At 34.9% G+C, this 25007-nt stretch overlaps 2 protein-coding genes across 2 annotated transcripts; one reads left to right on the plus strand and one right to left on the minus strand.

The window, feature by feature from the left end:
- Positions 1 to 260: 260 nt before the first annotated feature.
- On the minus strand, positions 261 to 8445 carry med21 (mediator complex subunit 21). Its single transcript, XM_084111340.1, has 4 exons — positions 8350 to 8445; positions 7280 to 7394; positions 7087 to 7187; positions 261 to 2347 (listed from the first exon to the last, which is right to left on the minus strand). The coding sequence occupies exons 1-4, from the start codon at positions 8389 to 8391 to the stop codon at positions 2168 to 2170; spliced, it is 438 nt and encodes a 145-aa protein (XP_083967466.1). The 5' UTR covers positions 8392 to 8445; the 3' UTR covers positions 261 to 2167.
- A 23-nt stretch (positions 8446 to 8468) lies between these two features.
- tm7sf3 (transmembrane 7 superfamily member 3) lies at positions 8469 to 24593 on the plus strand. Its single transcript, XM_084112501.1, has 12 exons — positions 8469 to 8720; positions 11116 to 11270; positions 11627 to 11777; positions 11881 to 12001; positions 12787 to 12958; positions 13701 to 13878; positions 14751 to 14837; positions 16511 to 16591; positions 17941 to 18093; positions 19893 to 19990; positions 20437 to 20599; positions 23361 to 24593. Exons 1-12 carry the CDS (start codon positions 8648 to 8650, stop codon positions 23612 to 23614), a joined length of 1686 nt encoding a protein of 561 aa, XP_083968627.1. The 5' UTR covers positions 8469 to 8647; the 3' UTR covers positions 23615 to 24593.
- The last annotated feature ends 414 nt before the right edge of the window (positions 24594 to 25007 follow it).

The following is a 25007-nucleotide window of genomic DNA, read 5'->3' on the forward strand; positions in this document are numbered from 1 at the left end:
TTATTTTTATTTTTTTTGCAATGAGTGGATGCAAAACCTTTTGAGTACCGAGTATCTCCCGTTCACTCCCTCACAATAAAATCTCAATGTTTGATCTGTGGAAGTTGACATTCCCACATGCTCATCATTATAATAATAATAATGCTCTAAAAAAATTCTGACAATTAATTGACGAGTCCGCAAACCCATTTGACAGAGAACATGAGACAACTAGAATCTAAACCCTATAAGAAACTTGAGAGAAAAAGCTTCAGCTAACATTCAAGAAGTTAAGAAGTTCAGCTTTTATTCAAAAGTCCAAATGACAAATTAGGATTTACAGACACGATCAATGCAGAGATTATGAATGGCATCAGCTGACACTTTCCAGAAGTATTACAAAAGTTACTTTCTGGCAATATGAATACAAAACAATAATGTAAATATGAGATAGCAGGTGGTAAAACAGAACAGCTTGAAAAACTTGCTCACCCTTAATTCTCCATGTATTCAAGTCAAGTCAGCTTTTACAGTCATTCAACTTTGTGTGTAGATTTAATGTGTAACGTTACATATGACTTATAGGCCCTGGTGTTTATTTTACATAAAATGTATTAACTTTATGGCAGTTAACTTACCACAGTAACTTACATCCAGAATATAGCATGAAGTAATACAGCATAAATCAGTATACATTGTGCAAACACAATATAATTGTGAAGCACAATACATAAAGTATCAATACATGTTAGTCTCAGGTACATTTATATCACCTGACTGACAGCCAAAGTGGACTAATGTTAGTTAGGCTAGTTAATATGACCAGAGAATGTGATATGACCCGTTAACCTCTGCTGTAACTACATCACGTGATACTAAATTAACGTCCATTCAAATTCAAAAGAAGTTATGTATTCTGATTAAATAAAATGTTTACAAGTCATAAATGTAGATGTTTTTACATTCTAAAGTTTGATATGTTTTCGTGGATTCTTAAAAAACTTTGTATGGCTTGGAAAGGAATAGTTAAATGTTTTAGAAGGAACGATTTGAATATTTTAAATGTTCGTCAGAAATTCTTTCTTAATATTTTGCTAGTTCTAAATTATATTAATAATATTCTGTACTGTAGACTTACCTCGTCAATGACTCGTTTTCATAAGTCTTCTGGAAAATTCCACACTTCGCGAACGACGACGCAACACTGACGTTGCTAAATAACGAGCTCTTATTGGATGAAAAAACGTAAACGTCATGCGCTAATGAGCGTGGCTGCGGCACACGGTTTTTTATTTTATTTTATTTATTTTTTACTTTATTGCAAGTTTTAATTTACTGGAAAAGAAAACTGTTGAACTATTGAAGCTCTTTATCACCACGAAGAAAACATCAAAGTCTGTTTCAGCACATTAAATTCGCTGTGATGACCATCCTATGACCGGCATATGGCAGCACTCACACTAACAGTAAATAATACAGTAAAAAATTACTTCCTTAGAACACCTTAAACAAAAATATTAAAGGTAATATTTCCAATTTTTGGACAGCATATAACACCTACATTTCAGAACCAACAAAAGCATTTGTTGACGAAATAAGTTGGATAAATGGAGTCATAGGAACAAAATAAAAATAAGGTTTTAGATCTGTTGTGTGTGTGTGTGTGTGTGTGTGTGTGTGTGTGTGTGCGCTAGACATCATTTGTATAAATCTTGTTTTTAAAGAATAGTATCTTCACTCATTCAGTAACAATGGCATTGCATGCAACAAATTACCACATTCCCAATTCAATTTGCAATGAATAACAAGCCCTTTATACAACAATATTTTATTGGTTAAACACAAAGACAAAAAACAGCATGATCCTGGAAAGACAAAAAAAAAAATCATTAAATATACAAAACTTACCCAGCCGCTGACTTGTTAATTGCAGAAAGGGGCTGTTTGATGGATGCTGAACATATACTGTTATCAGGTAGAAAACAATGCCGGATGTCACATAATAAACATGTGCGATGGGAAACAGTGGGCACTTACTCTGCCATACAGAATGAAATCAGAATCATTCTTCAGTCCAGAAACACACTGTACATTTAACACAAGATCTCCTGCAGTTGCTGAAGGATGAGTATAAAATCCCTGCTGTGTACAGATGATATAGTCCATGTTTGGCTGTGGCGGGTCGGTGTCAGGACTCTGGGGGTGTCGGCTGACTCGGGGCACCACTGCGCGTGCGAAGCTGTGACTGAGCGATGTCTGCTAGCGCTGACTGGATCTTCTCCAGCAACATGTCTCCTCTGTAAACCACTTCTTCCAGGCGCGCCGCAGCCTCCTGGTTCTCCTCCTCCAACTGCCTCAAACTGGCAGCCTGGCAAACCAGAGGGAGACGACCGATTAAATGACATGTAGAGAAAAGGTATAAAATCGGGTCAAATCAACCAAATTACAGAAACTTCCCCGGCTCAATTTTTTGATTTTGTCAATTTTTTCTGAAGACAGACAAACATAAATAGTGATGAAAGCCAAAATATTAAATGTCATGGATGAACACTACCGTTCAAAAGTTTGGGGTCAGTAAGATTTTTTAATGTTTTTAAAAGAAGTCTCTTCTGCTCACCAAGGCTGCATTTATTTGATAAAAAACAATAATAAAAAAAAGTAATATTGTGAAATATTATGACAATTTAAAATGACTGTTTTCTATTTTAATATATTTTAAACTGCAATTTATTCCTGTGATCAAAGCTGAATTTTCAGCATCATTACTCCAGTCTTCAGTGTCACGTGATCCTTCAGAAATCATTCTAATATGATGATTTGATCCTCAAGAAACATTTATGATTATTATCAATGTTGAAAACAGTGTACAATTTTTTTTCAAAATTCTTTGATGAATAGAATTCAAAAGAACAGCATTTATATAAAATAGAATATTTTCTAACATTATAAATGTCTTTCTGTAACTTTTGATCAGTTTAACTCATCCTTCATTAATAAAAGTATTGATTTATTTTATTTATTTCCCCCAAAAATAAAATTATAATTCTTACTGACCCCAAACTTTTGACCGGTAGTGTTTAACGTTACAAAAGCTTTAGATTTCAGATAAATGCTGTTCTTTTGAACTTTCTATTCATCATAGCATCATGAAATAAAAATGTAAAAAACTGTTTTCAACATTGATAATAATCATAAATGTTTCTTGAGCATCAAATCATCATATTAGAATGATTTCTGAAGGATCATGTGACACTGAAGACTGGAGTAATGATGCTGAAAATTCAGCTTTGATCACAGGAATAAATTACACTTTACAATATATTAAAATAGAAAACAGTTATTTTAAATTGTCATAATATTTCACAATATTACTGTTTTTTTATTGTTTTTTATCAAATAAATGTAGCCGTGGTAAGCAGAAGATACTTCTTTTAAAAACATTAAAAAATCTTACTGACCCCAAACTTTTGAACGGTAGTGTATATTTACTGAGTATTCCAATATTTTGTACAGGAGGGTCAAAATGACCATTTTCGACTGAGATTTGGGGCCAAATTATTATTACAGGGGGTAAAAATGACTTAACATCATGGCAACATGATGGTAAAAGATGGCAGCATCATTATTTTATGTTTACACAGAAATGGGTTAGTTAAATCTGTTGGCTTTAGCCATCTTTGTTGCATTATATGCCAACAGTGACCGTTCAAAAGATGGGGAAATGCACTTCTTGTGTTGTTTTTTTGCCCCAAGTTTGCATGCCTGTCACTCCAGAAGTATTTAAGATATCTTAATATCATTTTACATTACATTTAATTTTAGATTCTAGTTCTTAAACTTTTCTTTTGGTATCTTCATTTTAAAGGCACTATATGGCTCAATCCCAGAGGTCTTGTTTATAGAGATCTCTGTGAGTAAATTGGTCAATTGTACACATTTTCAGTGGCCAAAAAAGGTTGCATACAGCTGATACTTTATTTAGATAGGAATATCTGAACAACAAATAATGTTGAAACTAGAAATGCATCTCGTTTTTTTCTATCAACACAATTGCATAGAATATGCCTGTCTGAGTCAATGTCAACACTCAGCCAAAATATTAAATGCATTACCTTCTTCTTCGTTTATGCATTTCTTTTACCAGAAAAAATAAAAAAATAAAAATCCTTTAGTTGAATTGACACATAATGACCGAATTAGACTAGATTCAACTCTATTGGTCTTGGACTCAACAACAAATAAGGTACACAGCCAGAAGCACAAAGCAGCATTTAGATAAATGACGGTAAAGTGCAACAGAATACAACAGGTGAGTTCTGGATGTAAATCACCTGTTCGTTTTTCATTAAAAAAACAACAACAATTTGTACAACCTTAGTTTTAAGACAGCATGAACGTAAGAATATATGCTTGAAGTGACATAAGCTGAACTCAATGATACTTAAGTCGTTTTATTTGATTACATCAATTGAAAATCACAGTTCATTGCCTTAAATACATTTAATAATAATTTACGGATGTCAAAGTTTGTAATATTTTGATAAATCTTTGGTCAATTTGGTTTATGATATATTCAATGATAAATGGCGCCATCTTGAGGGCATTTTGAGAAGTGCGCGAAATTCGTCAAGTCCTGTCAGTAGCACCTCACTGCAGTACACGAGATCCAGGGGGCGGAGTTGGATGCAGATTTAAGAGGTGGAGATTGGTAGGTTTAGGTATGTAAGGTGGGAGGAGTTGGATCTGGATCCAACTCCTCCCCTTGGATTTCGTGTTCTGCAGTGAGGACCATCTCAGTTCTGTCCCTTATATTTACATGAATTAAATAAAAAAGTCATGAATGAGTGTATGTTGGAAATAAAAGCACTGAATTTATAGCACTGAGTCTATGCAAATATTGCACCTTTATTATAATGTTAGTCGTCTCATGAAGTTGTGTTCATGCCGTTCACTCACAGGGTTGATGATCAGATGCTCCAGTATTACCTTCGTTCGCTGCTTTAACACGATACACTCGTTTAAAACTCCTTAAATTATATTTGCATCTACTATATAACCTTTATTTTGCTAATAAACATCTAAATAATCACAGCTCTGTGGGAATTACTATCTCCATGAGAGAAGTTCTGTGTAAACACACAGATAAAAACAGCGCTCTGTCAGCAGGTATTTCATAATCCAAAACATTATTAATAATTCTGATAACATGCCAGATGAAATGGACTCGTAATTGCGCTGAATTGCGTAATTTTTCTGACAACGTTTGCATATTCCAGCGAATATTCTAGAGCTTTCCCTTCTCTTCACTCTTTATTTATCAAACAACACATAAACCTTTTAAAACTGTAGTTTAAAACGAATGCATATATTTATGGGGAGTTGATGTCATTTATTTATGTTCTCCATTAGACTTTGTAAATTAATTTTGCCGGTTGTTTAGTGCTGTTATTATAAGTAAAAAGATGCAACTGGAATTATTAAGATACACTAAATTAATTAGTAATGGGTTTTTTGTTTTTTTTATCCACGTGATTTAGACTGTTTTATGCTTACTATACTTTGTTATAATTATTTTTACATGCTATATTCGTTACCCGTTTGTTTACTTATCTGATCAAAGATAATATATTATTAAAAAAGGCATGTTAGTGATGGTGCACTGTATTTTTTGCACTCTTTCAGACTATTTACTGATGTAGAAGTGTGTTTTGTTTTGTATGTAAGGAGGACATGAAACTGCATAAATTACAGTATTTAAAAAGTATTAAAAATTAGGTATTAAAAATTAAGTATTAAAAAAGAATTAAAACCGTTTGTTCAGTTCAATGCTGTTCTTATAATTGTCAAAAACAGAAATGAAACAAATATATATTCGGTTCAATATCGGTTATCGGGAACATAAACATGCAGATAATTGTTATTGGCTATAAAAAAAATCTATATCGGTCGATCTCTAATTATTTTCCTGACGGATAAAATTATGGTGAAAAAAATTACAGCACATCCAGACAAACAGATGCATATGGATCACGATATTGAAGAAAAATGTGATCTCATTAAATAATGCGATATGCGATACGATAATGCTTAAAGTGTGTAAAAATAAATTAAATAATCTATTATATAACCAACATACGTGTTTCACATTCTTTTTGTGACAAGAAAACATCCCTACAGCTTCTGACAGTGAACATCAACATCAGTGGGGTTTAGGGGTTCAGGTTATCCTACATCAGGGTTATTTAACAACAGAAACTTTATAATCAAACGTAAAAATAAAACACTGCTTAGTTTTCACTGTATGAAATAAATATATACTGATTCTTATTAAAGCTACAAAAGTTATTCAGCCGAGAGCAGTGAGAGATTTTCTCTTCGTCTTTTGTTCATGACCCCAGTTATTGCAAGCCGTTGCGATATGCATATCGCGATATATACATTTGAGATATTCCGATGTATTGTGCAGCCCTAATAAGGATTATCTGTAGCGCAACCTTATTATCAAAAATAATTTCTTTTAGTTGTTTTAGTGCCAACCCTTTTTTTTTTTTAAAGGGGACCTATTATGCCCTTTTACAAAGTCAGGTGACAGGTAGAGGTGAAAAAAAACCTTATTTTCCTCATATTCTCCATTGTTGCAGCTCCTCTCTCCCCAGTCTGTCAGTAACGCTCTGTTTAGTTCCTGTCTCTATGAAGCCCCTCCTTCTGAAAAGCACACTGTGCTCTGATTGGTCGGCTGGAGCAGTGTGTTGTGATTGGTCGAGCGCTTCGAGTGTGTTTGGGAAATGTCCCGCCCCTTACCATAACTGCCAGTTTAACACACTACTAACTAACTCAACCAGGCCCCGCCCCTTTATTCTGCACATTAATTATTTAAATGAGGAATATTGTGATTTATTCGTTCCCGGAAGAAACTCAAGACTACAATGGAGGCGTTTCAGGGAGTTCTGTAATTTTGGAATCTTTGTAACTTCACAGAGGTTTTTCATCCTCAAACAGCAACATTACACACTAACGAAAGATGAATATGGAAAAAAGCAGAATAGACACCTTTAAAACGCAATAGGCTCGTTTTGAAAAAGTGGATAATTATGCAGATAAATATACCTGCAGTGCAGCAGTCGATTCTTCACTAGGCAGAGAGTCGATCAGCACGTCAACATCTTTTGCTGTTCTTGCTATCAGTGCGGCAAACAGCTGAGCGTATTCTAGAACAACACACGACAGACATGCCAGTTAAACAACAAGCGATATCTCCTCACACCCCCTTCAGCCCTGATTCAGCTGCAGATGTGTGCACCTTCTGTGGGGTTGGAGGGCTGGTCTTTGTTGATGGCGGTCTGGATGTTGCTGAACGAGGCCGGAGGTGCGCACTGCTGCAGGACTCCAATCGCATTACAGAACTGATCAGCCAGCTGAAACACACACATCACAGCAACAAATCAAACACACAGCGCAGGCATACAATACACGTGTGCATTCTGTCTACTGGGTATTTGTCTTTGCTCAATAAACATTGTGAAACATTGTAAAACTTCATATCTTTACTGCTAATATTGTGAATAATGTGTGAATGTTTTGGATAACACTTTAAAATAATGCCCATTAGTTAATGCATTAACTAAACAAACATTAACAATGAACAAATACATTTTTTACAGTACAGACACAACTTTTGATTGTATTAGTGTGTATTGGTAAATGTTGGAATTACCATTGAATAACCCTAAGCAAAATTAATAAACACTTTAGAAATATTTGTCATTGATAGTTAATGTTAAATAAAGCTAACAAATGGAACCTTATTGTAAGGTGTTACCATGTTTTTTATATATATATATTTTTTTTTAAATATGTAAAAACTAGAGTAACGTTACATGACAAAAGACTTTAAAGAACACTCTAAGAAAAGAAACAATGTTTTGGAATGTCACAGAGGAATAATAATAAATAACGAAATAATTGTATATTCAAAACAGACTGTATAGCAGGAAAATGTATGAATATTACTTGCATATATTTTATATATGCCGGTATTCATTTATTTAACTCAATGTAAATTTAAGAATGGCACTTTAATCCCACTTGAGCTAGTATTACATTTACCATTAAAACATACTTTAAAATAACACCCACTAATTTAATTAAAGTTTTAGCTTCTTTCTGTACAAATTAATGAGCAAACTTTAACTGTTTATTCATTCTCAACTGAATGCTATGCTAAAACCTTCATACGCTGCAGTATATTAATATGACCTCTTCCACATAATATGACTTCATGAACTAGACTACTGAATAAATATGATTTGACGATATTTGCCGTCTTCTGCAACTTATGAATAATGAAATAAAGGTTTAAATGAGTCTTACGGAGTTAACAGCATCCTGAAGCTGCGTTAGCCTGTCCGCCATGTTGGCGCGTTCTCGTTACTTTTCCGTTTCCGCCGACGCAGAGTTCAAAGCGAGATCACGTGATGCCATGAAGTCGCGCCTGCGCAGTGCGCACTACAGCAGGCGAAACGCTCGTTTCTCTCATAAGTTGTTGCATTGTACCGCAGTACAGGAGCGAGTGACACTTCCGGAGGATAAATGTGAAGCTTCAACATGAGTCGCTCATCTGATCGCTGCTAAAGCGTGTTTATGGACTGGACTGGACTGATCCGTGAAAATGCCACTGAAGAGAGAATGTTTGGTTTTGCTCGTCTTGTCGTGGGTCAGTTCTGTGCGCGCGCAGGATCAGAGTGAGTAAACAAACATTAAACATCTTTATCATAATCACAGATACAAACGCGTACATTTAACAGATGACATTTGGTTGGATTATGAGGCATTATTTACCAACTTAATGCTGATCTTCCCCTTGAATTCACCTTATAATGCTACAAAAGCTAGTTTTTCTAGGCTGTTATTATGTTTTCTGAGGTCTCTCACACCTGTATTATTTATGAACTGGACTAAACTAATGTACGTGAGGTTTTGAGAGCTCACTAAACCCCAGTAAGTAAGACCAAGTGTACATGTTCAATTCAATTCACATTTATTTGTATATCGTTTCAAAGTTGCTTTACCTAAAATGCATGTCTAATCTGTAATCAAGTAATGTCCATATTTCAGAAATGTACTGGTCTAAGATATTACAAATCACGCATGTATTAGTTTTAGGCAGAAACAATGAACTCATTGAAGGAATTATTACATTATTGTGAACATAATGATTACAATATACAGAAAATTTGGCAAGTGGTGCATGCAGCAGTATGACATATGCAATAATAGGCAGAAAAATCTGGAATATTTATAGAAAATGTAAGCAGAATATATATAAAAAAGTTTGCATATGTGTTTTATGTTTCTGTTACATGCATCAGGCTTTTATATATCATATTATGAATTAGTGAGAAGATGTAGGAGGTAAAAACATATTATTCAGAGGCCCAAACTGAGCAAAAAATATGAAAATTGGTGCAGATGCTGATATTTATATGGCGGGAAGGTTAGATGAAATTCAGGAATAAATCTTGAGGTTTTTATAACAGTAACATAGCAGACTACTCATAAAATGCATATAAATATCAGTCGTCATATATCTGCCAATAATACGTCTTATTATAAACATATAATGCAATGCAATACAATGATAATTGAGAGATGAACAAACAAATCTTGATTATCAAATTTGAGACACAGATTTTTCTAATAAATGATGTATGGATAATGAAGTAAAGCTAAGTTGCTTCAGTCCAGTTGAAATATTACAAACAATATAAAAGTTGTTCTCACGTTTACTTGGTAAAAATCATGAAAGATTTCACAGCAAAAAGACATTTATAGAATTATACCGAAAGACTATAGCAGTGTTGCATTTTCTTTCAGTTTCTTTCTTTTAATAAACTTCATTCCTGCTCACGATGCACCGACAACAATGAAGCAGAGCAAGAATCTATGAGATGCAATTTAGAAACTATTTCCACATTCCTAAAAGAGAAAGAGAGATTCTTCCAGAGCAGTGAAGTGATTTCCGTCTTCAAGATCTCCGCAGACCTCAAAACAAAGACTTTGCGGACATTAAAACTGTTAGTTAAACATTTTTAAATGATGTTTTAGAGGAAAACATGAACATGTTTAGCGGCTTCCAACATCCTGTAAAGGCAGCATCTTTCTAGTTTGGTTTCAGGGTTTCTGTGTTTTGACGTACCGCAGGTGTGAATCATTGTGAAATCAGATGACTTGATTATATCGGGTAGGATTTCACAGTCAGGCAGGAAGTCAGAGCAACCCTGACCCTTCTTTCTACACCAAATCACATAAACTGTCAAAAGCCACTTCCTCTTTTGAAGCGTTCAGTGGCGTGTCTCTCCTCTGTCTGAAATGGGCAAGAACTCTGTATATTGAGGGCAAAAACATCCTGTTTTATTTATATATAATGTTATAAAACTAAGCTATATTGGTGTATCATTTTTTTTATAGATAACATTCTAATACTTTATGCAATATGAACTATAGGAAAAAGTGAAAGTCTTTACAGGGATGATTTTTTTTTTTTTTTTTTTTGACTTCTTGCACAGAGAAATTAATAGAGGTGAAATGAATTTAGATTTTTTTTTATAATTAAGTAACTGTACATATGATATGATAAAAAAAAGCATATATATATATATATATATATATATATATATATATGAATAAATAATTATTTATTAAATATTTAAGTATATAATATGTAAAAGGATTTAGCATTAAAAAATCAGAGTTTTTTGTGGTTAGAATTTTTTTTGGAAAAATGTGTCAAGTCATCTTCATTTATATAGCGCTTTTAACAATGTAGAATGTTTCAAAGCGGCTTTACAGTAACAAACGGATAATTTAAGGTAACAGAGATTGTTTTGGCTTTATAGCGGTTCTTGAATAAAGATATTTTCCAGCTAAAGTTAGTTTTGATTGATTCACTTCCGTCGCAAGGATCATTAGTTATTAAATTAAAGGCCGCTAAGACGACATGGTTCTCTCTAGACAGACTTTAAACGTGAACCTGTGAGAAACGCTGATGGCGCTCACGTGCGCATCAAGAATTAATTCTATAGTTATGCGCATTTGATCGGATACAGATGCAATCATGTTCTTGTATGTGTTCTGCAGACCGCGTGGTGTTTTCTTTGGGAACCTTCCAGAATGTGAGTGTCCCAGTGAACGGGACGGTTCAAGCTGTCGTTTCCCGGATTCCTGCTGACGTTTCCTTCATAACACTGCAGTTTCACACACAACACAGCAATGTTACACTCTCATACTCACAGGTAAGTTATCACACACACACACACACACAGCACGAGTAAGAAATACACACACACACACACACACATACACCCCTGACCCAGTTGCAGGGGGGTTGAGTGAGCAAGACATCATGTGAGAGTTTAATCACAAGCTCTGATCTCAACTCACACACACACACACACACACACAAACACACTCACACACACACACACTCACACATACACACTCACACACATTCTATTCGTAATGTCAGCAGTCACGCAGATGTAATGCACTGAACACAAGTTCAGACACGTAGTTAAAGTCAACATTCAACACTGTTCAGAACCCATATATACAGTGCATATTTATATATATATGTGTGTGTTTGTGTCAGGTCCCTCTTTATGGTTTTTCGGTCACAGCAGTGGATGCTGGACTGTTGTCCACCCTGATCCCGAGCCAGACCACTCTCTCCTGGTTCCTGAAGACACCTGACGGGAGCGGCGCAGCAGGAATCGGTGTGATCCTGCCATACACCAGCACTGGTTAGAGAACTAACACTTTACCAACACAAACACTCTCATTAACAGACTATTATTGACTGGAACAGAGAATATTCAGTGTGTATGTGCAATGTCTTGTGTGCAGATCCCGTTCCAGGAGCGTGTAATCAGGAATTTGCACTGGATATTGATCCAAACATCTACCTGCTATACAACTTGTTTGAGACCACGATTACCTTTGCACCTGCTAACATCGGATATGAAAGGTGAGAGAAATCGAATGAAGTTGTGAACTTATCAGGGCATTATAAAGGGTCATGAAACCCTCTGTTTCAGTACCAGTTAGTTGAAATATGCTAAAAAAAAAATTAAAAAAAGGGAGAAAGTAAATACCACACAGGAACGTACAACTTGCGATCCATGATTGCCTCTACTGTACTTGATATCACAGTTTTAAGCCTCTATCACATGAAAAGCAACACATTTTGCCTGTAAATAATTAAAGAGAAGCGTCTTCTCATTGGATAAGGATGCGAAAGTCTCATTAATAATTAGAGACCGATGAGTCATTGATGTACTATAATGTGAGAGAACTTAGAAAAGTCAAAAGCCAGAAGAATTTAATAGCGCAGAAAAAGCTAAAAATTAACCAGCTTTCTCCTATAATTAAAATCAATGGATGATAAAATCATCGTCTTCTGTGATGTGCAACACAAACACCTCTGTTAAAGTCAGCAAGAAACTGAAGTTGCACTAGTCTTTTCTTCCCTATTGTGCCGTATATCCGAGTGAAACGGCCTCTGGAAGAAGAACAAATGTGGGCGGGGCTTGATTTTGTCTGTGGGGAATTGCTGTGGTTTGCTATTGGCTGATCTCATGTGAGTGACAGGTTGAGCCCCGCCCTCGTCATGCATGCCTTCGCTGCAAGAGGGAGAAGTTATTCTGATTACGAGGCACATGAGTTAAATAAAAAAGATGTGCACAGATAAATCATTTATAATAAATGCTGCAATATTCTATTAAAAAAATATCTAAATCATGTTTTTTCCAGAGGGCAGATTCCTCCAGCGTGTGATGTGGGCACGGGCTCGAGTACTCGCTGGCGTCTGGTTTATGAGGTTTATCAGTATTTCCTCCCGGAAGGCGACCTGTCGGAGCAGAGTCTGATCAGCGGGATGGAGAGAGTGGCCAATGTGCAGAACCTGCAGGACAACAGCAGAAAAGTGTGTGAAATCTCTCTCTGTTCTTACTCACAACTTTCTGTTATGTTGTCTTAGTGCGTTTGTTCCCTTAGTTTTGTTTGTTTATTCAAATATGAACATGCCAGTCACACTCGTTAACTGTTTCAACATTGATGATAATCATAAATACTTCTTGAGCATCAAATAATCATATCAGAATGATTCCTGAAGGATCATGTGACACTGAAGACTGGAGTAATAATACTGAAAATTCAGCTTTGATAAAAGGAATAAAGTACATTTTACAATATGTTCACATAGAAAACTGCTATTTTAAATTGTAATATTTCACTGTTTTTACAGTATTTTTGATCAAATAAATGCAGGCTAGGTGAGCAGAAGAGACTTCTTTCAAAATGCAAAATTGTAACAATTTAAGTCCATTTTTTGGAACAAAGCTAATGATCTACAGGTCTGAAAACATCCTTAGTTTATCATTTATTTTATTTATTTAGTTGTAACTTTACATTAAGGTTTTATTTGTTAGCATGAACTATCAAACAACAATAGTTAGGTAATGTTTATCTCAACATAATACATTTTAAAGATCAAAGATTTGCATCTGTTAACATTAGTTAATGCACTGTGAACTAACATGAATGTGAATATTTTTATTAAGTAAAGTTTAATAACGGCTGTAACATGTATTCACTCATTATTAGTTCATATTAGTTAATGCATTAACTAATGAAGTGTTATTGATTAGTTTATTCTACTGTTTCAGGTGGTGACTCTATCCTCTCGCGACCGGACGCAGTTCTCCTTCAACTCTTTGCCGGGTCAGGGTGTGATTTTCTCTGTTATTGTGAGAGACCCAGTGCTGAACACTTCGGCGTCCTACATCCCCGTTCACACCTACGCCTGCAGCTTCAACTCCTCGCTGGACGGATGCAGCGATCTAGGTTAGAAGACGAACGAATCCCTGCAGAGATTCACTGTAGATTTGTGCTGCGTGATTTTATTCATAAATTAAGAATTAAGTCCCCCTGTAGTCAATCATTTTATCACTTAAAACTCATCTTTGATCACCAAAATTGCATATTTAAATGTTTTTTCCTTGGAAAAAAAATTCTTCATGCCTTAAAATAGCTTGAATGTAACTCGACACCCTTGCCTCATTAAGTATACGTGGTTCTATGAATATGCAAATGAGCCCCGCCTCCACTCACTCACTCAGCTCAGAGATCCACTGGTTGACGATCACACGTTGATCTGATTGGTTACAAGGTAGTTTGTGACGTCAGAAACACCAGCGATTTCAAAGCGTGTTTTTGAGACTGTCTTTGGTTCACTGCAGTTTTAAGGAGAAAATACTCAGCAATGCTGTCGACTTATGAATTTACACATGGTTTGTCTTAAAGCAGATTAAAAACACCACATAGACATTAAAAACTTGATTTTCACCACAGGGGGACTTTAATATGTGAGGTCAGCTCCTTCAGCTACATCATACGTGAAAACATTGTTCTTTAATAGTTTCTGTGACAGGTTTATGGTTTGACTGGGTATTTAAATGTTTTTTTATTAATTTATTGTTTAATATATATATTAAATTTAATATATAATTGTTTTTATATATTGAACGTTTGAGAATGCGTGTTTAGAAAGTTATTGCATGTATTGCTTTTATTGTGAGGCTCTTTGACTCAGTTGTTTTTAAATGTGCTACAAAAAAGGTGATTGATTGACGATTTCATATCGTTGTGATAGAATTATATGGCATTATATTGAAAGAGAGAAGAACTTAAATCTGCTTTCTCTCTCATTTTGACAGGAAGAGTTTCCACTAAAGTGTTTTTCACTTTGATCGGTTTGGCTGGGCTGTGTGTGTGTTTTGTGGGCCATCGCTTCTTCAAATGTGGTAAGTGATGTTTTTCTTTATTTATTTAGAAACACACCATGTTACTGCTATTAATATCTGTTGATCTAGGCTACTAGAGAGACCCCAAGTATTTTAGGTCTGGGAAAGTCTTTGCCACAGATTTGAAGAGTCAAAGTTTGACGCAGATATTATAGTTACTAATATATAGTATAGTTACTGAACACTGATGGATAGCATGTTTTTAAAGGGGTCATTAATGCATCATTTATGACCCTGGATCACAAAACCAGTCACATGTCGCACGGGTATATTTGTAGCAATAGCCAACAATACATTATATGGGTCAAAATTATCGATTTTTCTTTTATGCCAAAAATCATTAGGATATTAAGCAAAGATCATGTTCCATGAAGATATTTTGTAAATTTCCTACCGTAAATATATAAAACATTTCTTTCTGTGAGTGAATGCAGCACAATTGTGAACATAAATGGACAACTTTAAAGGAGATTTTCTCAATGTTTTCATTTTTTTGGAACATATATATATATATATCGTCCAAATATTGTCCTATCCTAACAAACCATACATCAATGGAAATCTTATATATTCAGGTTTCAGATGATGTATAAATCTCAATTTCAAAAAATATACCCATGTGACTGGTTTTGTGGTCCACGGTCACATTTCTCCATTTGAAATGTTAGTCAAGGCATCTTGCACAACAAACAGTCCATTCAGTGTTTTATTACCATTTCAACACTCTCTCCATTAGAAATAAATGGCTGGTTTTTACTTCTGTTTCTTTAAGACTTTTATGTAACTTTTAGTGCTTTGTTACAGGTTAATCTGTTAACATGACTCTTATACCAATAGGATATACCAGATAAGCTTCATTTAGCTTGGATATAAAATATATATATTTAAAATATATAGAAAAGCAAAAAAAGTTTTTTTAAACTTTCATTTTTTGAAGTGCTTTCACTTCTGCAATAATGTGCCTTCTTTAAAAAGAGTCCAACCTTACGTCTTAATGAATTACAGCCATTTAAGTTTGGATTGTGTATTTTTACTTCTCTGCTCAAAAGGGCATCGACAGTTAATGGGTTTTAAAACAAAAACGTATTAAAATGCTGTACTGAATTTATCACAAATTAACAATTCTAACTTATTAATACGTCTGCACATTTTACTAAATCATGCGCACAATATAATAATTCGGTCCCTTGTTTTACTAAATCACGCCCATGTTGTAATAATTATTTTCCCTTGTTTTAGTTAAATGTAATCGAGGGAACAAATTGTTATACTGTGCACATGATTTAGTAAAACAAGCGAACGAATTATTAAATTGTGGTCACGATATACATATATATATATATATATATATATATATATATATATATATATATATACATATATACGGTATATATATACATGTATATATATACTTTTGTCCGCATGTTGTGAAATAAAGATAAAATAAATAAAAAATAATATAGACATATTTTTTTTTTAAACGACAAAATTACCAAAACAACAAAATTACGATGAAAATTAAAAACATATCAATAAAAACTCAATTCAAAATATTAATGAAAACTGTAACCGTATCTCAATGATGCCAAAATAAACTGATTGAGATTAATGACAGTTAGCACATGTATAAACACACCTGATGTCACCTGTAAAAATGTCCCATGTTTTCTCAGAGCTGTTCTGCATGGGCTTCGGGTTTATAGCATTTCTCTTCTTCATCCTGATCACCAGAACCACAACGCTGGAATACGACAGTGAGTCTTCACACACACACACACACTGGATCACTGTAGAGTTAGATCAAAACTGCTAGTGTCTGCCTGAACATTTAGCATTAGCTTTCTGATCATCTCTTAGATCTGAATGTATTTTAGCTCATATTCAGAGTTTCGTGTCATTCTGGATGATTTGTGCTCAACTGATGTCGTCTACATATCTATAAATAGTTTCTGGACACAGAAGTTGAGTTTTTCCAGAGGTTTTTGAGTTTAATATATCTGAAGCTGCCTACACAAACTGGTTCGGCCTGCAGTGAATGTCATTGCGCGTCACAAGCTCCCGTCGCAGAGGACTGAGGTTATAGTTCTGGCGTAACTCTCTGAAGATCAGTCATGTGCCGTGGATTTCAGCTGGAGCTGTGAAACCAGTCCGTCTCTATCAAATGCGATGCATGTGAAGGATGTGTGTGTGTGTGTGTGTGTGTGTTTGCAGGACAGGCGTTGCTGAAATGAGGAAGAACATGTTTTTAAATGAGTTTTGATTCTCTGAGATAGTTGTAAGTTGAGTCCTTAGTTGCTTTCTGAGTAATCAAATCATTTTAATTAGCTCAAGTTTGTTCTTAAAACACTTTTTAAAGATAAGACAATACAGGTTTTATTTTTTTAATGTATAGTTTTCTACCATAGCACGTCTTCTTTCAGACTAGTGGAGGGAAACATTTAAGTGTTATCTATTTGCGTCTATATATTAATTTTATCAATGCATCTCTTTAAAGGCCACAAGTTATGAGTAAGAACGCTCCACTTCAGCAGCTTTATTACGCACACACACCAAACGTTATCTATAATCTGAAGGTTTTTTAGGGTTTTGTTCATAAGACATTCACCTAATTTTATTCTTTATGAATAGTTTTTTTTTCTAGTATTTTCTGATCCATGGATGGTTAAAAAGAGATACAAAATCACTCTAATATGTCAGTACAATGATACAATAATTCTGAACTAGGCTTTATCCAATGTTCAGATTTCTATTATGGAAATGTATGCAGATTTGCATATTTAAATATACAAAACTATCATCTCAATGTACTGTGAAAGTATGGTTATATCTATTAGTTAAAATTCTACCCTGTTCACCTGTAGCGTCTTGGCTTAAAGGGATAGTTCACCCAAAAATGAAAATTAGCCCATGATTTACTCACCCTGAAGCCATCCTAGGTGTATATGACAATAGAGTTATATATTATATATATACTCACGCATATATACCCATTCACTCCCATTATTAAGCTTGGAAGAGCCAGGACCTTTTTTAATGTAACTCCGATTGTATTCGTGAACTATCCCTTTAAACGGCTTGTTTGACCCTGAACGTCTCTCCCCAGTGCGATTGGCTCTGACAGCGCTGATGGGCGTGGTCGGGGGCGTGGCCCTGGTGATGAGCTGGTGGCGGTTTGGTTCGGTCATGGCCTGTGTGTTGGTGGTCGGACTCATACTTGGATTTCTCATCTCCTCTATTGCCTTTTTCACTCCACTCGGTAAGAAATCATATCAGTTGTTTAATCTTCTATTCAGAACAATCTCTTTATAGTCTTGATTGTTTATGTTGTTAAAGTAAGGTGAATTCATCTTGTTGTATAGATTGAATCAAAATGCTTCTTGATTGCCTTTGTTATGTGTCATTATATTGCTCAAAATAAATTCATTCATTCATTCATTGATGGTAAAATTCAGGACTGCAACAATTATTTTGATTATTATCTGTCTTTGGTTAATCAGATTTAAAAAGCTTAATTTTATATTCAGCATTTAAAAAATAAAAAGTTATTACATCCTCCCAACAGTCTTCAAACTGAGGAATGTATCTATAGGCTATATGTTATACATTATATGCAAAAGGGGTTAAAATATAAACATTACATTCTAAAACTTTCCCACCATAAAACAGTTTTAAAAAATCACAGATTAAACATGTACATTCAGTTATCTGGATATAGTAATTACATTATATTTATACCTCATTAAAACAGTCCTAGTTATTCAGTTATTTTAGTTTTATTAATATTTTGAATGAGCTTTTATTTTTACATTTTTTGTTTTCATGTTAATTTTAGTAAAAAAAAATTGTAATTTCATTATGTGCTTTTGTCATTTTAATAGTTTTTTATATATTTATTCTATTTCTATTTAGGATTTATTTTTATTTCAGTTTTAGTTTTTATTTATTTCCAGTTAAAAAATGTAGTGCTTCTTTTTTCAGTTTATTGCTCAGGCAACATGTCTAATTTTCATTTAGTTTAAGTTTTTCAACTATTTATACTTTTATAGCTTTATTTAATTTAACAGAAATGTTAATGGTAATAAACTACCACTGCTACCACTTTAAACATACATTTAATGTCCAAAAAAAGCATGATAGCACAACAAAATGCAGAAAAACCAAAAAATGTAGGTTATGCTGTGGGGAAATCTGTAGATCTGTCAAAGCACCTGACAGGGCAAGCCACGCTTAATGCGATGAAAGGGAAACACTGCAATGAAACGCAAGTAGCGACAGATATTTTCTTCTTAAGCTTGGATGAGTTGTTTGCCGTATGATCTATAACATTCATTTAGATAAAAAGATGGGGTGATTAAATTCCATGCCGCCTTAAAAATGAAAGATTGTCTCATGTTTAGGATAACTAATGCCGTGCGCTTCTCCTGCAGCAGCGTCATTTGTTGCCAATAATGTTCATTATTAGTTGTTTATTAACTTTTACTTTACCGATTAGTTGCTTAAAGGGATATTTCACCGCTGGAAAGATGAATGTGTATTTAAATTGGGTCATTTATGTAGTAGAAATGTGAAGTTATTTTAGAAGTTGGTGCCTTCTAGACTGAGAAAAGCCAGAAAATGTATTTTTGGCTCATGTGGATGAAAGACTACAACTCCCAGAATGCACTTGCTTCGCTGCCCTACAAGGCCACTCCCAAGCCACGCCTCCCGGTTACAGAGGGCAGTATCTGGAGAAATGATACAGCTAGGCTACTAGTCGACTCGAAACTGATAAGATGGTGTTTTATGGTGAGATCCCCCTATGGGCGGGCTGAACACATGCGGGACGAGCTCCTCCTACTGGCTGGAGTCTCTCGCCTCTGGACAGAAAAGCCTCTGATGAGCTAAATGACGATTTTTGCGTCATCTGAGGTTTTTTTCCAGAAATCTCTCGTCTCAGGGGGACATGAGGGAGGGAAGCACGGCCACTCGAAAATACTACCGGGTTTCCACTGATACAAAGCTTAATGCTAATCGGTGAAGGATCCCTTTAATCCCTTTAATTTTCTCTCTCTCCAGGTGATCTTCCTGTATTCCACAACGATGTTGTGTTCTGGGTGGTGTTTGCTTGCATAATGGTGGTTGTTCCCTTGTTCTTCATCAGGTGGCCCAGAGAGGTGAGATTTTTGTTTTTAAAATAAGTTTTCTGTACTCACCCTCATTTATTTGATCAGAAATACAGTAAAAATTGTGAAATATTATTACAATTTAAAGTAACTGTTTTCTATTCGAATAATAAATGATACTTGATCACCAGATCATCATATTAGAATGATTTCTGAAAGATCATGTGACACTGAAGACTGGAGTAATGATGCTGAAAATCACAGGAATAAATTACACTTTACTATATATTCCCATAGACAACAGATATTTTAAACTGTAATAATATTTCACAATTTTTTTGATCAAATAAATGCAGCCTTGGTGAGCAGAAGAGATGTTTTAAAAAAAACATTGGAAAATCGTAATTATTCCAGACCTTTGACCAGTAGTGTATATTTATGATATTTAAGAGTTCACATCTAAACAACATGCGCACACGTTTATCTGTGTGTTTTAGGGCAATATCGCTACATGTGGAGTGGTTGGTGCATATGCGGTGGTCCTGTCCGTCAATGCCTACACCTACACCAGTCTGTCCTACATCACGCTGGACGTCCTGAAACGCTTCCTCAACGACAACTTCAGCCGAGCGTTTATCTCGGTCCCGCTGCAGGATATCGGTACGTCACTCAAACATATTGATGGATGTCATTTTAAATTTAATGTACATTTATAACACTATACTTTTTACCTTAAAGGTCCTATATTGTCAAAACTGAAATCTCCTGGCTTTTTTCATGATAGCAGAGGTCTAGGGGCGATGAAACTACCATATAAGTTTCAAAACAGTCAATCCACAGACAAATGCAATAAATAAATAAATGTGATATCAGAACTACTCAGTCACCGCCTTCAGTCTCCACCCCCACCAATGGTGGGTCACTCAGAAAACAACAGGCCAATCAGAAGAGAGGCTCATGAATATTAAGTAGACAGGCCAAAATCGACCTGTTCTTGGCAGAGCTCCTGAGAAAGGAGCTGTAAAAATATATTGAGATGGTTTTTGGTACTTATACTGCAAATATATATTCTTAAGGACATCAAAACCTAAAATAAAACTTCAGAAAGGCGTACAATATGGGACCTTTAACTGGTTAACACTGCTGTGTGAGTGTTTGTGACACACCAGCTAAGGGAGTGAAAACATTTCTTAGAAATTAAGAAAAAATGGTAACACTTTACAATAAGGTTCCTTTATTAAACATTAGTAAATGTATTAACTAACATGAACTAACAATGAGCAATACATTTACTACTGTTTTTGTTAATCTTTGTTAATGTTAGTTAATGAAAATAAAGCTGTCCATTGTTTGTTCATGTTAGTTCACAGTGCATTACCTAATGTTAACAAGATTTTAATAAAGTATTAGTAAATGTTGAAATTAACATTAACAAAGATGAACAAATGCTGTATAAGTGCAGTTCATTATTAGTTAATGTTAACTAATGTAGTTAAAGCTCCAATATGTAGGAATTTTGTAATAAAATTTCCGAAAATAACTTGCACAGTGTGATATATTTCCTCCAGTTGTGTACTTACAATATCTCAAAAGTCTCCAAAGATTTTTTATTTCAGAGAAATTCCGATTTTAAATAACTGGCCGTCCCGGAAAAGAAATGTCGCGCCTCAGTGACGCAATGTCCGCTCTATCCTTTTTTTCCGTGTGGACCATGTGATAGGATATTCCACCACACCGGATTTTTTTTTTTTTTTTTTTTTTACAACAACTTTGAGTTTTTTTTCTTATCACAATAAACAATAAAGACGTCTGACAAAGAATAAAAAAAGAATAAAATAAAAAATATGACCCACCACACTGGAATATCACATGGTCAAATGCGGAAGTGGTGGTTAAAGCGTTATAGCCATAGACTGTATGGTTATAGCTGTTATGGATCACGATTACTCTTTGGCGAGTATTGAAGTGCCAACAAAACGAAAGCGTCCATATTCGGATACACGCGGAGTCACGGACTGTGTGACAAACGGAGGAATAAAACCCGGATAAATATCGGCCAGGCGTTTTCGAGATGGAGAGAGCTGCGCGACTATCTTGGACTTGACAGAGACTCTGCTCTCGCGAGTGTATTGATAGACAGGTAAGACATGCAACTGTCAATAATAGCACTTATAAACAAAGTTATATTGCTCTTTGTACTTCGGTAAGGCTTTTTATCACGTGTGGTGACCGAGATTATGGCAGTACAATTAAATACAATCGGATATGTTGTTAAAAAAATATATTTAGTCATTACTTGCAAATGTTCGTTCAAATTTACTTTTAGATATTGGTTTGAACACGTTAAACAACACGGCATTAACCATAAAAACGTAAAACTGCACAACATAAACCAAACAAATCATTTGACAAATAGCTGTGTTGTAACGGGATAATATAGCATAACATTTCACGTTCCTTGCAGTTCATTAATTATGATGACATAAAATAATACGATCAGACATACAGGTAATACAAAAACGAATAAATTACCTCACCCGTGATCATGATTCATTAATTCTATTTAGATACATTACTATGGTGAAAACGCATTAAAAACGACATCTCCCATCGTCACCTCCTTCATAGCGTCATCAAGCTTCGCCTTTGTTATTGTTGGAAACTGCGCCCTCTTGTGGTCACATACAAAAGTTACATACTGGAGCTTTAACTAATGAACCTTATTGTAAAGTGTTACCGAAATTTTTTTTGAATTATTTTCATGAATTAAATTAATTACACATATTTTTTGATTATTAAAATTGAATTAAACCATTAAAATTGAATCCAGAAAACTCAAAAATGGAATTTGAGAGAAGAATTTTTTATTTCATATATGATTTAATAATCAAAAAACATGTCTAATTAATTTAATTCATGAAAACAATTATTTTTTAGGGTCTTAAACGGAATCCAGAATTAAATTAAAACAAAAACGGAATCCAAATTAAAAAAGAAAAAACAGAATTTGAAAAAAATAATAAAATGGAATTTGGAAATAAATTGAACTGATTTCACAGGGCCCGAGCTATTGGGGCAAATGGGAATGCCAAAATGTATGTGCTGTAGTTTCCGTTTCCCACTAAAGAAGTTTGTCTGATATTCTACCAATGCTACAATTTTCATAATCGTTTGTTAACCAACATGTGAGCTTATTGTTTCGGCCTTATTATTACATTGTAAAAAATAATACATTTTTAGCTAACTGTGATTTTGTACATCTACATTTCTGGAAAACATAACTTAGACAGTTTCCTCTGATAACAGATCACTGTAAATTATAATATAGACTCATGCACTTTCTGTAAAGCTGCTTTGAAACGATGTGTATTGTGAAAAGCGCTTTACAAATAAACGTGAATTTGAATTGATGTTTCTCCAGATTTCATCCTGATCACCGTGTGGGTCGTTCTGGGGGTTTCGGGAATCGTGGTTCAGCTTTATCGGGAGAAGTCGCGGGCGTTTTTCCCGCCGAGCCCGTACTTGATGTGGAAGCAGGAACGAGAGCGCCGGAAAACCAACGTTCTGGACCCCAGCCACCACAAGCCGTCTTTATCCACTCGAGTCCTCGAGCGTATTCGGCAACTCACGCGGCGCTCAGAACCGGCCGGCGAAACCACACCTCTCCTGCTTTAACCCTTGACCTTTGACTGTTGATCCTTCCAGTTGCTCAAACTCGTGGAGAACCGTTAACTTAGGATTGCGCTCGATTTTAAGAGCCTGACGACTCTGACAATGTGGAGAAACTCACACACAAAGCACTAATTGTGTGTTTGATCCCGTTGCTGTTCTCTGACCAGGTTTAGTCATGTTTAGCTATAACCTCTACTATATACAGCAGCTGCCCACAGCCTGATTTTAGATGCATTTTAGCAGCTTAGAGGAAACATTCAACTTGGTGCACATCTTCAGTCCTGTCCAGTGGAGATCTTTTAGAATATTTTTTATTGCGTCTACTTAGCATAGGGTCTCAGCACGATGTGCCTGTCCGAACGAGTAAGGGTTTTTAAAGACATGCAATTAGTTTTTCATGTTCACCACTAAAATGAATGTATAAAACGCTGCGATTCCCGACGGAATGAACAGGTTTTCAATAGTAACCACTGGTGTTTGTGTGTGTTTTCTGTGTCTTAAGTCCCTGCGGATCCTCGCTGGAGCTGATGATGGATATAATGAGCTTCTTTAGACCGAGTTCCTGTGGGATTGTGAGTGCTGCACTCGAAAATTAGGATTTTAAATGCAGTGTAAGAGGAATATTGAGGAGTATGTACTCTGAATATGGCTTTATAACTGAATATGTAACTCTTATGGAGACACGAACCCAAGTTCAACGTTTTCTCTCTCTAACAGACTCTGTAATGATGGGTAATTATGCAATACAGTGGCATGTGAGCCTAGTCATTAATTTCTGGTATCCTCTCAGGGTTTCTTCATGTGATCTTTGTGTCTCTCACAGAAGCAAACTGAATCATCTTATTTTTCTACAGCATTTAATACGTGCATTGAAGACTTTACATGTTGAAACTGTTTTTAAGTGATAGCTGTGTATTATTTCTGTTTTGTACAAAATTGTCTAATAATTAAATGTTTAATAAAGTTGTTATTTGTGCCATAATACCTAAATAACATTGTTTTCTATTCCAAGACACATTAGAATCAGTTATTTTATTAGCTTATTATTGAGATACTATTATAGTTTTTATTAATATCTTGAATCGGTTTTCATTCATTTCAGTAATTTACGGTTTACACGACAGCGATGTACTTAAAACGGAAAAGGTTTTCTTTTGTGTTAGTAATGGGCAATGTGACTTTGTAAACACACACTACTCATCACCTATAGACTGAACACATAATACACATGTACAGTACAAGAGAAATGTTGCCTTGGCGACTAGCTGAAATAATAATGTTTAATAATTAATGCTTTATTGGCATATTAAATAACACTGAACTGATCATCTCACTGCTTTGACATCTTTCAAGTCAAAATAAAATAGCATTTTCTGCATAATGGCACGTAATTGTG

Source organism: Abramis brama, assembly GCF_963993115.1.
Source record: "Abramis brama genome assembly, chromosome: 4".
Classification (NCBI taxonomy): domain Eukaryota; kingdom Metazoa; phylum Chordata; class Actinopteri; order Cypriniformes; family Leuciscidae; genus Abramis; species Abramis brama.